The sequence below is a fragment of the Gekko japonicus genome, unplaced genomic scaffold (genome assembly GCF_001447785.1).
Source record: "Gekko japonicus isolate JY-2015 unplaced genomic scaffold, Gekko_japonicus_V1.1 scaffold1528, whole genome shotgun sequence".
In the NCBI taxonomy this organism is placed as follows: domain Eukaryota; kingdom Metazoa; phylum Chordata; class Lepidosauria; order Squamata; family Gekkonidae; genus Gekko; species Gekko japonicus.
Genome location: NW_015173179.1, coordinates 237,642 through 251,837, shown reverse-complemented (window position 1 = coordinate 251,837; position 14,196 = coordinate 237,642). Strand labels below are relative to the sequence as shown.

Sequence of the window (14,196 nt, the reverse complement as noted above, 5' to 3'; positions counted from 1 at the left end):
CCCCCCACCCCTCCTCCATCCAGAGCTCCCCATGAAAATCATTCAGCTACAGGTATCAGAGGTAGGTGTAGCACAGCTCAGTGATGCCACACTGTACCCACTTCTCATGTGTTTCCTTAATGGGCCTCAAACCTGCCACAACAAGTGGGCCCCAGGCTCCAAAAGACTTATGCTATCAACCAGTGTGGTTCTAGTCCAGATCCAGGTTGCTGCAAAAGCTGGTCCCATCTCCTGTGGCTTTCCATCACTAACTTACCAGGACTAACTTCCCTGGGCAATGGATTAAAAACTTCCATCTCACCTGAATGCCCCCTTTTCTACTACTTCTAATTATTTTAGTGCTTTCCCCTTTCATCCTTTTTGTCTTTAAAAAAAAAATAGATTATGAATGGTAGACAAGGATTTCTCTCTCTCTTGTGCTTTATAGTACCTATTAGAACACAAGGAATAATAGAAGGAATATTATTAAAATCCATTACCTGCATCTAAAGCAGTATCTGTGTTTCTCTGACTCCGTCCAGACTGGCTTGTGGTAATGTTCGGTGTTGTCTTTTTTACAGGTCCTGGCTTTTTTACAACAGGAGGAGCTGACTTCAGACGTTTGGTGATATTATATACGGCATCAGCAAGGGACTTGTCTACGTAGCTGGTTAGATTAGATAGGATTATTCCTGTTTTTATCTCCAGCACAGATTCAGTGAACTCTTGCAAGCCTTTCTGGAACAGCACAATATCTGGGTGAGCAACTTGCATTAACCTGGGAATGCTGGCAGTGACCTCTTGAATTTTCCCAGAGACATCTTGACACAAGCTGCGGGCTTCATAAGCAGTCTTGTTTAAGAGCGGGATGGTCACAGACACACGGATGGATTTGGCTTCCAGTGCTCTTATTCTGGAATTCAGGGCCTGAAACTGACCCAAGACCTCTTTGTCCTTTTCTGCTATAGCAGCTTTGACATTTCGTACAGAGACACAGCTGTTTGCTAAAAACTTGGCTATTTTTGTTTCCACGGTCTGCAAGCGAACTTCATAATCTTCGTGCTCCTGTGCTGGCTGCAAGCGCGTCTCATCCTGGTGACCAGTGTCCCGGTGATGTTCTTGTGTATTTGACAATGTTGTTGTGTTCCAGACTTGATGAACTTGGCCAAGGTCAGGGATCCTTACTCTGCTCTGTTCACCCGATGAAGGATTTGAAAAAGGCCTGGTCCTGGTAACAAAGCCATGTTTCTGATTCTCATTGACTAGTATCTGAAGGGATTCGTTCATCTGTTGAAACTGAGGTATCCATGTCAATATGCTTTCCATGTTCTCTGCTCCACGACAGCAGTTTTCTGTTTCATTTCTCAAGGTATCCAGTGTTTCCTTCATTACATAGTTATCCTGAATTGAATCAATGGCGCTGTTGATCACCATCATGGTCTTGTTTAAGCCATCTTCCATTAAAACAAAACATTCAGTAATTCGTCTCTCAGATTCTTCCTCATGAGCTTGAGCTTCATTTTTAAGCTCCTTTTGGCTTTTGGCGAGTTCTTTGATGGTAGAGCTCAAAGCCGTCATAACACTGGTTATATTTTCCAGCTTCCTGTTCGTAGCTTCCCTTTCGATCTGCTGCTCATCATCTGACGTAAGGCTAAAAGGCACTCCTTGCTCAATCAAAGGCTGGAGGATCTCCATATCATAACAGAGGTCATTAATCTGCTCCTTCATTTTGTCCATCTTATCATCTAAAGGAAACATGAGGTTCACCATTGTTCTGTTTAAAGTAAGCATGTTGTCTTCTGCTCCCTTCAGTTGTTTTTGGAGTTCCTTCCGGCACTCAAACAATACATCATCTAATGCTCCTGGTAAGGAGTCTTTCTGGATCTCCAGTGCTAGAGTGAGGTTGTTGATCTTGCTGTCTTGGACTCTGAGGTCATCATACAGCTGCAGAACCATCAGACTCTGTGTTTTCACTTTCTCATGCAGACCAATCATGTAATCTGTAATGTTATCGCTCACCGATTTACTTTCTGTTGCTGTAGGGATGTTTTGATCTGAGATCCTTTCAGCTGATAACAGCTGCTCATGAACCTCTTTCATCTGGCTCAGAGTCTTGTTCAGGGATTCATAGTAAATGTCACTCTTTGAACTTTGATGCTCCAAGGCAATTCCCATAGCCTTCTGCTTTTCCTGCAAATCTTTGATTGGCTGATCACATGTAATGCTTATCTCCTCCTCAATGTGCAGGATCTGGGTCTTTATCTCTAGGATTTCTGTCTTTACAGGTCTGTTTTCTATTTCCAAAGCAAGTTTATGTTGAGATGCATTCAAACTTTTGACCATTTCTTTGGTACTCTCGAGATTTTCAGATAGATCAGATATCATCTTGAAAATCTGGACTAGGGTCTCTTGCATGTCATTTTGGGAGACTTTGATCTGCTCTTTTACAATCTCTTTCACTAGCTCAGTAATGCTTTTGGACTTGAGACCTGTGGGCAGAAAGACACACACATCTCATCAAAATACAGCAAGGCTTAAAAGAAAATCCAGTTGTGACAGACTGCATTTTTAAAAGCTTATATGTGCTGTGTAAACAGATAAAGGACTGCAAATGGTTAATTCTTCACAGAGCAGGAGAGCCTTGAGTGACAGGCTGTTCCAAGATCTGATTGGTTAGCATTACCTGACCAGCAAAAGACTTCTGAACTGGATGCTGGAGAAGGATTCAGTTTGATTTCAGCCCTAGCTGAGAAGAGCTGAGTACTAGCAGTTTTGGATTTCAGTCATGACTGAGAGCAGTTTAACACAGACAGGAGAACTGGAGGAAAGTTGGTAAGGATGAGTGGGTAGTTAGATGGAGACTCCCATTCGAGCCAAGGAAAGGGGATAGATAGTGAGAGGAGAATTTCTCTACCCATTCAAACAGGGAGTTAGCTTTGAAGAGTGCAGCGATCTCTGGTCTGGTGTGGTTAGAACCTACATGTAGAAACCTTAAGAGTCAGTTAAAAACTCAAGATGAGTACTGGTGTTTCGAGAGAAGGGGTTTGGGTACTGGAAAATACTGGAAAGAGTGTACCAGCCTTCAGGAAACCAAAAGACTTAGAGAATACTCTAAGAAAGTGTACTGGAGTGTTTGGGGAAAACACTGAAACAAAAGCCTTTCAACATAAAGATTTAAGTCACTGTGAAAAGCTCAAGAAACTCTCATTGGCCTGAAACATAAGAACTAAAGTCCGTGCATGTACTGATTTTACCTCAGAAATTTGAATTCCTTATTTCACCTGACCTTTCTTCTCTATGTTAAATAAAACATTTTGTTATTTTTTAATTTCAAAATGCCTTGAGTGCCATTTAAAGCGGGCTCATGATCCTTCCCTCAGGTTCCTACTGTGATTTTGGGGACAGCAAGAGTTCTTCAGCAAAGAAAAAAAACACATTACTAGGGCAGCTCAGTCAGTAAAGGGAAAGAAAAACGGAGAGAATATCTTGCCTCTGAGGGAGGGAAGTGGATGGGGCCATCATACCAGTATCTAAGCAAACCTATTCTTTTTGCCTTTCCTTTTAGAGCTCATACTTCTGGCTCTGTTTGGTGGCAGAAGGGGAATAGATTTTGTAATCATGTCCTCTCCATCTCTTTCACTATGGATGATTTCCTTTGCTGACTCTCAGCAGTTTCTGAGTTTCAATAGTGCTTTTGCTATTTGCTCTTATTCTTTTAATCAGTTTTGTTGTCCTGTGGGAGGAGCCATAATGTGCTACTCGCTGCAATTATAGACAACCATCACTAAGTGGAATATGTAACCAAGGTTTCTAGCATCTGAGACCAAATGTTTAAAAGACCTTTCCACTCTATCAGACACACAATAGCTTACTGGGGAAAAGCCTGGATTGTCATGAGACAGGAGAAATACTGAAAACATTTTAATTCTCAGTCATTAAAAAAAACAATATGGGATTTGTTATCTGGCAGCTTAAGAAAGCACATATTTTATCAGAGTTAGCCTGGTTCGCATGTTCATGGTGGAAGCAAATGAGTTTGTTTTTTTGTTAAAGGGGGAAAATAACAGGTCCATGTGGGCTTTTCTCAGTCATTAAAAAAAACAATATGGGATTTGTTATCTGGCAGCTTAAGAAAGCACATATTTTATCAGAGTTAGCTTGGTTCGCATGTTCATGGTGGAAGCAAATGAGTGTTTAGTGTTTTTTTAAAAAGGGGGGAAAATAACAGGTCCATGTGGGCTTAAAGATTAATGATCTTTTTATTGTGGCCTAAACGTCTATAGGCTTGAATCCACCTTGTGAGATGACCCAGATGAAGGGCATTCCAGGCTACCCAAGGTCGACTCATGACATCATAAATTTATTAGTCATCAAGGACTTGCTGCTTTTGCTACAACATGTTTCCACAATACTTCTAGAGTCTGCCTAAGAACAGCACACCTTATTGATGGGCTGACAGACTGAAGGGTTGCGAGGAAAGGGATAACATAAAATCATATATAATGTACTTTCTGGCTTTTCACAATGAAAGGACTATGAAGCGGCAGTGATGCGAACAATGTTACCCCTTTATCAGTCAACCACATCCATTTTGAAGTACTGCAAAATCATGATGGCAATTTGGAAGGTGGAAATTGTGATGACCCAAATTCTCAAAGCAGAGCCTTCTCAGAATCTCTCTCTATTAGATTTGAACCCTAAACAGAATTAGGTTTGCACGGTTCGGGACTTTTTTAATGGTGCGCAGTCACATCCACACCCACAAAAGCACTGGCCCCATTACTTGACCAGGTTTTGACTGAAAGTTCAGCCAGAAAATGGTAGCATAACTGTGGCTGTCTTGTACACTTTGAATGGAAATCATAACCATATGGTGCCAGACAGCTAAATCCTAACTAGCAGTGGTTTGCTTATTGTTCAGACTTTTGTTTGTTTCAATTTTTAATCTACCCATGTCTGAGAATCCATGGCATAGCAGAAAATTAGGATATGTAATGAACAAGTATAATGTAGACTAATTTTCTTTTCTTATACAAGGCATCTGAACTTAAGCTCTTCAATTACATCTTTAATCTTTATGATTATAGATTAAGGTGGCAATATAAATGAACTGAAGTTTTATAATGTTTTATTGAGCATCAAATACTATAAAATAATGTGTATATTGGTACTTTCTATCCATGCATCAACAGACTACAATAAACTGATCCTGTCAAGATTCAACCCAACCTAATTATTGGTATAACAATGTAATAAAAGCTCAAACTTTCACCTGACCTAAGAGAATGAATGAAAGGAGGAGAAAGAGAAGGTTTTACCAGTTGGGATGTAAGTAAGGATTTGACAGAAACTGCATGTAGCCACATGGTATCTGAACAAAGACTCATCCTGTGGGAGTCAGTTAGAGAATTCCCTCATCCTTTGCCAAATCCTAAATGAGTACTAATTGGCTAAAGAAACTTAAACAGTCCCTAATTGTTTAATAGAGTAAAATCCACCTCAAACAAGTCTTCTCAGCAGATTACATGTCTGAGGGGCTGTACAAGACACAAAGCCTAGGAAAACATGGGTAGAACAACATAATTTTGTACTTGTCTACTTGCCCTGCTGTGTCCCTCTGACAAAGAACGCAATGCTTAATAGGCACTGTTATAACATCATCTACCAAAAGCCCTTTATCTTCAAAACATTAACCCTCAATACTGCTTATATTTTAGCTGACAGGAGCAACAAAGAGTGCAAAGGAAAGCTGGAAACTTTTCACAAAATGTCTGAAATGCAAGTTTTACAACACTCAAAGTGCTTCACTTACATTATCTCAGCAAACTTTACAGCAGCTGTGTAGGTTGCTGACTCACTTCTTGGTTTTCCCCAGAAGAGATTTGCTATTGCCTGATAATAGGTAGGAGGGCTGAAGGTTCAGCAAATTCTGGCTTTTGTCTAAGGCAACTTGTAGAATTTTTTACTGGGTTGAGATTAAAAAGAGGAACTACTTGACAAGGTCCATCCAGATATGATGGTAGGGCTGCCAAGCCCTCTGGGGGGACAGGGGGGTTTCCTGTTCCCCCAGTTCTTATTTCTCACTGTTGCTCTGACCAGCAGATGAAGAAGAATAAACAAAAAAAAGTTCATCAGTTGAATGTTGTGAGTCACTTCAGGGGGAAACCTAGAAGTGAGTCAGTCATCTCTAGGAAGCACCAGAAACTTTATGGTAACCATATGGTAACTCATATCACACGCTAGCAAGGTCATGCTCAAGATCCTACAAGCTAGGCTTCAACAGTACGTGGATAGAGAACTGCCAGAAGTACAAGCTGGGTTTCGAAGAGGTAGAGGAACTAGAGATCAAATTGCCAACATTCGCTGGATTATGGAGAAAGCAAGAGAGTACCAGAAAAACATCTACTTCTGCTTCATTGACTATGCAAAAGCTTCTGACTGTGTGGATCACAACAAACTATGGCAGGTCCTTAAAGAGATGGGAGTACCAGACCACCTCACATGTCTCTTGAGAAACCTGTATAAGGGCCAAGAAGCAACAGTTAGAACCGGATATGGAACAACTGACTGGTTTAGCATAGGAAAAGGAGTACGACAAGGATGTATATTGTCACCTTGCTTATTTAATATATATGCAGAGTACATCATGCAAAATGCTGGCCTGGATGAATCACAAGCCGGAATTAAGATTGCTGGGGAAAATATCAACAACCTCAGATATGCAGACGATACCACTCTAATGGCAGAAAGTGAAGAGGACCTAAAGAGCCTCCTGCTCAGAGTAAAGGGGAGGGACTTCAGTGGGGTATAAATGCCATGGAGTCCATCCCCCAAGGCAACCATTTTCTCCAGGGGAAGTAATCTCTGTAGTCTGGAGATAAATTGTAATTCCAGGTCCCACCTGGAGGTTAGCAACCCAAGGTGGGGGTGAGAGATCTATAGGACATGGAATGTACCAGTGAGAGTAGCTAAACCCTTCTGCCCTCCTGATCTTGCTGGGGTGCATTGTTTGAAGCATTGTCCTCCCAACCCAGCTCCAGTAGTGGGGGACAGTGAGAAGTGTCTGGCTCCCTTCACCCATGTGCTGTTTTCTGGAGGAGGAGGAGAAACAGTAACAGGCGATGTTCTCTCTCTTTAATGTGAATGGGCATACAGGAATAGGTTGTCTGTCTCTATTGTTTCAGAGTTTTCAAATCACGTGAGATGCACAAGTATTGAGATTATGGGAAAGAGGCCATTTCATCACATGCCATGAAGACCATTTACTTTAACCCACCTTTCCTCCAAAGACCTCCAAGGGGTAGACATGGTTTCTTCCCGCTGTATTATCCTCAGAATAACCCTAGGAGGTTCCCTTCAGTATAGAACAGGATATATTAATATAGTGTAGTAATTAATATAATCCATTGTTGGATGTAGGGATTGATTAAAGACATGGATTTCTTAAGATTTAAATAATAGAACACATTTCAACTGAACGTATACTAAGCCAAGGCTCCAGAGCAAGCCAATTTAATACAGTAGTCAAATGGCTCGCTCACAACTTTAATGCCAGTAGCTCACAAAGTAAAATTTTTGCTCACATGACTCCACAGCTTAGAGGGAACATTGGTGTAGTGGTAAGAAGAAGACAAAAAGTTGGTTTTCTACCCCGCTCTTCATTACCCGAAGGAGTCTCAGAGTGGCTTACAATCACCTTCTCTTCCTCTCCCCACAACAAGCACTTTGTGAGGCAGGTGGGGCTGTGAGAGCTCTGAGAGAACTGTGACTGGCCCAAGGTCACCCAGCAGGTTTCATGTGGAAGAGGAGTAGGGAAGCAAACCCAGTTATCCAGATTAGAGTCCTGCCGCTCTTAACCACTACATCAAACTGGTTGGAGTGTAGATTTGGGGAAACTAGTTTCAAATCCCTACTCTGCCATGGATGCTTGCTGGGTGACCCTGGGTCAGTCATACCCTCTTCGCCTAACCTACCTTATAGGCTTATTGTGAGGATAAAATGATGAGGAGTACGATGTAAGCCACCTTGAGTCCCCATTGGGAGAAAGGTGGGGTATAAATGAAGTAAATAAATAAATAAGTCTTCTCTTCAACCCTCTTTTCCCAACTGCCATTGACTGACTTTAACTGCCACTGACTGACTGTAACAGATGTGTTCCAGCCTGAGAATTTTCAAACTTCCACCAATCAGCCACAGCACTTACCAGTCTGACCAATCACAGGCAAGCTAATCAGTAAACGATTCCCTTTCAGTCCTCACCTCCTTCTTTAAAGCTCACTCCCCAAGCTGATTTTTCTCTCTCTCTTTTCAAAGTAACTCTAATATTACCTAACTGCATTAATGGTTTATTCATGTATCCACCCATTCATGTGATAAATAAGGAGGGTTGCCAACTCTGGGTTTGGGAAATTCCTAGCAATTGGGGGTGGAGTCTAGAGAATGCAGGGTTTGGTGAGGGCAGGGAGTTCAGTGGGGTATAAATGCCATGGAGTCCATCCCCCAAGGCAACCATTTTCTCCAGGGGAAGTAATCTCTGTAGTCTGGAGATAAATTGTAATTCCAGGTCCCACCTGGAGGTTAGCAACCCAAGGTGGGGGTGAGAGATCTATAGGACATGGAATGTACCAGTGAGATTAGCTAAACCCTTCTGCCCTCCTGATCTTGCTGGGGTGCATTGTTTGAAGCATTGTCCTCCCAACCCAGCTCCAGTAGTGGGGGACAGTGAGAAGTGTCTGGCTCCCTTCACCCATGTGCTGTTTTCTGGAGGAGGAGGAGAAACAGTAACCGTCCATGTTCTCTCTCTTTAATGTGAATGGGCATACAGGAATAGGTTGTCTGTCTCTATTGTTTCAGAGTTTTCAAATCACGTGAGATGCACAAGTATTGAGATTATGGGAAAGAGGCCATTTCATCACATGCCATGAAGACCATTTACTTTACCCCACCTTTCCTCCAAAGACCTCCAAGTGGTAGACATGGTTTCTTCCCGCTGTATTATCCTCAGAATAACCCTAGGAGGTTCCCTTCAGTATAGAACAGGATATATTAATATAGTATAGTAATTAATATAATCCATTGTTAGATGTAGGGATTGATTAAAGACATGGATTTCTTAAGATTTAAATAATAGAACACATTTCAACTGAACGTATACTAAGCCAAGAAAAAATAATGTAACAAAAACGCAAGACTAATTCTAACTACTGTCCCTTTATATACCTTGTTTATATAAAGTAACCTCTCTGATTCTTTCACATTTCTATCCTAGCACATAGCTTCCTCAGGATTTATTTTCTTATCAGAATTCTCCCTTAGTGTAGTGGTAAGAAGAAGACAAAAAGTTGGTTTTATACCCCGCTCTTCATTACCCGAAGGAGTCTCAGAGTGGCTTACAATCACCTTCTCTTCCTCTCCCCACAACAGGCACTTTGTGAGGCAGGTGGGGCTGTGAGAGCTCTGAGAGAACTGTGACTGGCCCAAGGTCACCCAGCAGGTTTCATGTGGAAGAGGAGTAGGGAAGCAAACCCAGTTATCCAGATTAGAGTCCTGCCGCTCTTAACCACTACATCAAACTGGTTGGAGTGTGCGACTAGGAGTTGGGGAAACTAGTTTCAAATCCCTACTCTGCCATGGATGCTTGCTGGGTGACCCTGGGTCAGTCATACCCTCTTCGCCTAACCTACCTTATAGGCTTATTGTGAGGATAAAATGATGAGGAGTACGATGTAAGCCACCTTGAGTCCCCATTGGGAGAAAGGTGGGGTATAAATGAAGTAAATAAATAAATAAGTCTTCTCTTCAACCCTGTCTTTTCCCAACTGCCATTGACTGACTTTAACTGCCACTGACTGACTGTAACAGATGTGTTCCAGCCTGAGAATTTTCAAACTTCCACCAATCAGCCACAGCACTTACCAGTCTGACCAATCACAGGCAAGCTAATCAGTAAACGATTCCCTTTCAGTCCTCACCTCCTTCTTTAAAGCTCACTCCCCAAGCTGATTTTTCTCTCTCTCTTTTTCCACATGAGGCAGGTAAAGCTGAGAGTTAATCACTGGCTTAGGATCACGCAATGAGCTTTGTCCCAGCCTTGTCCATAAACCCTTGCCCTGAACTATTGATCATGGAGGTGTTCATGAATTGCTTAACCTATGAAACAATAAACGAATCAGAGAAAACTCAAAATGGTTCCCACCTTTCTCTTGATTTCCACAGAAAAGGAAATCAAGTATTGAATATATTTCTAAGCTACCAGGAGCACCACTTCTCTTCCAAGAAAAGAGAGACTTGGGTCCAGCTTCTGTGACCCTCGCAGCCATTAACAACCCCAGCAGTCCATTCTGCCAGCTATGTATCTTCATTGAGTTTAATGGAGGCTTGTCACAGCTGGACATTCATTCTCTTCCCCAGAAGGCATCTCCCCCTCCCTTGCCTTTTCGGTATTTGTCTTTTAATGGGCAGGAGTGGGGGAAAGAAGAGGGATGAGGACAGTTCAGAGGTCCTATTAGGCAACAAAAAGGTCATCTCTGAAAGTACAGTGGGAGGCGGCACAAAGAAATGCAAAAGGCAGGACAGATCCAGAGGGAGGATGGATGGCACAAATCTAATATGGACAGGAAAGAGGAAGGTGGAAATTCCTGAAACAAAAGAAGAGACGGGTTGCACATGACAGGCCAGCTTGAAAATCTGTTAGAGCTGTGATGTAGCAATTAGTAAGTCCAATAAGTAATGTGATTTGGAGGGAGGGAGACACAATCTGGAAACAAAAATAGAGAGCAGATGGGTGAGAGCGAACACACTTAGAGGGAAAGATGTAAATTAAATAAGATACACTCTCAAGACATACTCCAGAAAAAAACACAAGTCACATAATGGTGGTTAAGCGTGCGGGCTCTAATCTGGGAGAACCAGGTTTGATTCCCCACTCCTCCACTTGCAGCTGCTGATGTGACCTTGGGCAAGCCATAGTTGTGTCAGAGGTGTTCTTGAAAGAGCACTTTCTGCCAGAGCTCTCTCAGCCCCACCTATCTCACAGGGTCTCTGTTGTGGGGAGGGGGAGGGAAAGGAGTTTTTAAGCCACTCTGAGACTCCAAGTGAAGGGCGGGGTATAAATCCAACTTCTTCTTCTTCCAATCAAAATAACACCATAAGTGTACAAGCTTTTGATCTTACCAGAGCTGTTAATTGGCCTGGATGTTTCTAAAAAAGGGTGGAGAAAAAGCCAATTGGTGTTCTGTACAGGATGCAGTCAAGAGGCCCTTAAGATCATGGCCTGAATTCTGCCCCCCCCTCATTTCCTGATAAAAAGTTCTGAAGAACTCAGAAGTTGGCCTGCTATTTTTGTTGGTGTTATTTTGGTCTTAACAAAAGGTATTACATGCCTTTGGTTTTGGGATTTTGCTCGGGACCAGCATGACGACCTGCATCATCTGTCTGTTTCTGACATTCCAGCCAGACTTCACAGTTAATAATTTTCATTGATTTCAGTGGGGAAAGTTAGATGCGTAAATCATTCCCGCTGAAATCAATGGAAGTTACCAGAGCTTACGTGATTGTATGCTAAGTGACATGATCATATATTAAGCATTGCAGTTCAGGATCATTTGTTTTAACCTATGGCAAATCAACTCCAGGCTAATCTTCTACATACCATTCCAGTTCTAGCATGGGTGCTGCCAAAGCACATGGCCCATTACGAATCAACTTTATTTAAGAAGTATTCAGAGCAGATTTAAAATATGTAAAAACAGAAATAGAAAAGAAACTTTAAAGGAACATAACACTCACACACGAAGAGGGGGGGGAATCAATTAATAAAATAATGAGTTTATGGAAGTATCAGTGCTTATGTGACAATGGCAGAAATTATCGGGGAAGAGCTATTGGTTTGTGGTGGTGTAGCATGCATTTTGCATGAAGGAGACCTGAAGCTCAGTCTCTGGCATTTCCAGTTAAAAGGCTTTTGGATTGCAAGGCTAGAAAAGGCTGAGAAGGGCCGTTGCTCATCAGAGTAAGAGGATGAAATGGATCAATGGCCTGATACAACTCAGTTTTATCTCTTCATTGATTCATCAGCCATTGCTCAAATCATCACCGACGTCAGACCTGTTTGCATGCCCAGCAATCAACATACCTAAAAATGGCCAAAGACTGCCTTGCTTAAGTGGCTTGGGAGCAAACAGCCACAATGGTATATGGACATAAAGAGGTGATAAAGAATGCTATAGCTGAGCTCCGGAAACACAACGCGACAGATAATGCAGGACTCAGAGGAGCAGGAGAGGTGAGGCTCTGTCTTGATGGATTGAGAGTCGGACACAACAAGGGGAAGAAAGCTAGCACACATGAAAAGGAAGCTTAAGAGCCAGTTTGGTGTAGTGATTAGGAGCAGGACTCTAACCTGGGAGAACTGGGTTTGATTCCCCACTCCTCCATATGCAGCCGCTGGTGTGGCCTTGGGTCAGTTACAAGTTCTTTCAGAGCTGTTCTCTCACGAGCAGTTCTCGAAAGAGCTCTCTCAGCCCCACCTACCTCACAGGGTATCTGTTGTGAGGAGGGGAAGGGAAAGGAGATTGTAAACCACTCTGAGTGAAGGGCGGGGTATAAATCCAATCTCGTTCTCCTCCTCTTCTTCTGTCGCACTTGCTCACCCGCTCAGCAGCGACTCATATGTACAGTTACATTTTCGCAAATGTTCCCAACATTCGGTGAACATTTCATTAGTATTTACTAATCATAACATTTTCCTCACTGCTGCAGCTCCACCCCCCTTCCTTTTCATTTGCTTCTGCCATACAACTTTGTAAGACCTTAACAGATGAGGAAAAGAATAGTATAAAAAAATTATTCTTGAGCTGACTGAAAGAGATGCGGGGGAAAGAAGACTGCGGAGGAATGGGAATAACCTTCCGTTTGGGGACAAGAGAGCTAGGTGGAAAAGAATGTTGCGACTGGGTATCAATTTTGTTTTGATGAAAGTGGTCTTCGCAGAGCTGTCAGAACAGTACAGAAAAACACAGTCATACACCCCAGAGAGCACAAAGTTCTTCCTAAGGCCTTATGCAGCAGCTTTAGTGCGAGAGGCAGCGGGAAGGGAAAGGACGACAGGGGAAAAATGCTTTTTCAGTACCCCATCTCAACTCACAAATGCACACCGTCTCCACTTCTGGAAGGGTCAGGCCCTGTCTAGTCCCTAGCCTTATAATGAAAAGCTAATAAAAGAGGCTACTAGTAGCAATTTCACAAGGCAACTTGGTCAGAAGGATAACCCAATTTGTAAATGACTGGCATCAATCAAAGGGAAAGCCAGTATGCAGTGAGCGAATGCTCGTGTAGTCCAGGAGAAGGCAGAAATAATATAGCATGAAAACTCAATAAAGAAGTCTCGAAGGTAAAGGCTGCCTTCACAGTCAGTCGTGGGAGCTAGTGGGGTAGAGGTGGTTAAAATGCTGAATTTGGTGAGACTGCGGATCTCACATCACTTTCCTCACATGATTGTGTAGGCAAAAATTCACATGACGGCTGCAATCTTGGCCATTTTCTTTTGTGATCCTAATGTCTGCTGATATTTGAAAAGGACCCAGAATTCAGGAAAAGGCTGGGGAGTATTCAAATGCTGGTTCTACCAGAGCATATCTTCCATGTGTGTGGAAGCAGACAGATTAAATTGAAGGGAGAACGGGAAGGGGAAAGGAAGCAGGGAGGAAATGGAAAACGTTCCATGACATATTGAATGTATACCCAAGGGTTGATAGTGCCACAAAGCAATAAAATGCACAGGACAGGATGGATGGGACTGGAGGTGTAAATATGGCTTTGTGTAGAGCAGTGATTTTGGAGAGCAGAACGTAGAGCTTAAAACTCCAGAGGCAAAGATGGAATGGAGCTGTAATAAATGACAGTGTCTTCAGTAGCTTTTAGAGATCCGAAGATGCACTTTTAATGTGAACTTTGTCAGTATCTAAATAGCCAAGGACACTGGAGCGTGACCTGTAGCAAAATAAAGACCCGGGGACAAATTCTATGAACTAGAAGCAAATCTATTGCAAATCTGGATGGATGGAACGAAATGCCTTTCACATTACTTAGGGGCTGTCACTGTATCCCACTCACTGAATGAAGCCAGCTTGCTAGAGCATGGCAATACGTTTTCACCATGGCACTGTCGTATGGCGATCAGCAGCTCATCATGTGGTACAGCCCAAATATGAGCAAACC

The 14,196-nt window shown here is 42.5% G+C and overlaps 1 protein-coding gene across 1 annotated transcript in view; it reads right to left on the bottom strand.

Moving 5' to 3' along the window:
* Positions 1 to 14,196, bottom strand: part of MMRN1 (multimerin 1) — a 114,212-nt gene that overhangs the window by 25,438 nt on the left and 74,578 nt on the right. Inside the window, exon 5 of the mRNA XM_015422577.1 lies at positions 480 to 2,468. Coding sequence (XP_015278063.1) covers positions 480 to 2,468 — 1,989 coding nt within the window. The remainder of the gene's footprint in view (positions 1 to 479; positions 2,469 to 14,196) is intronic.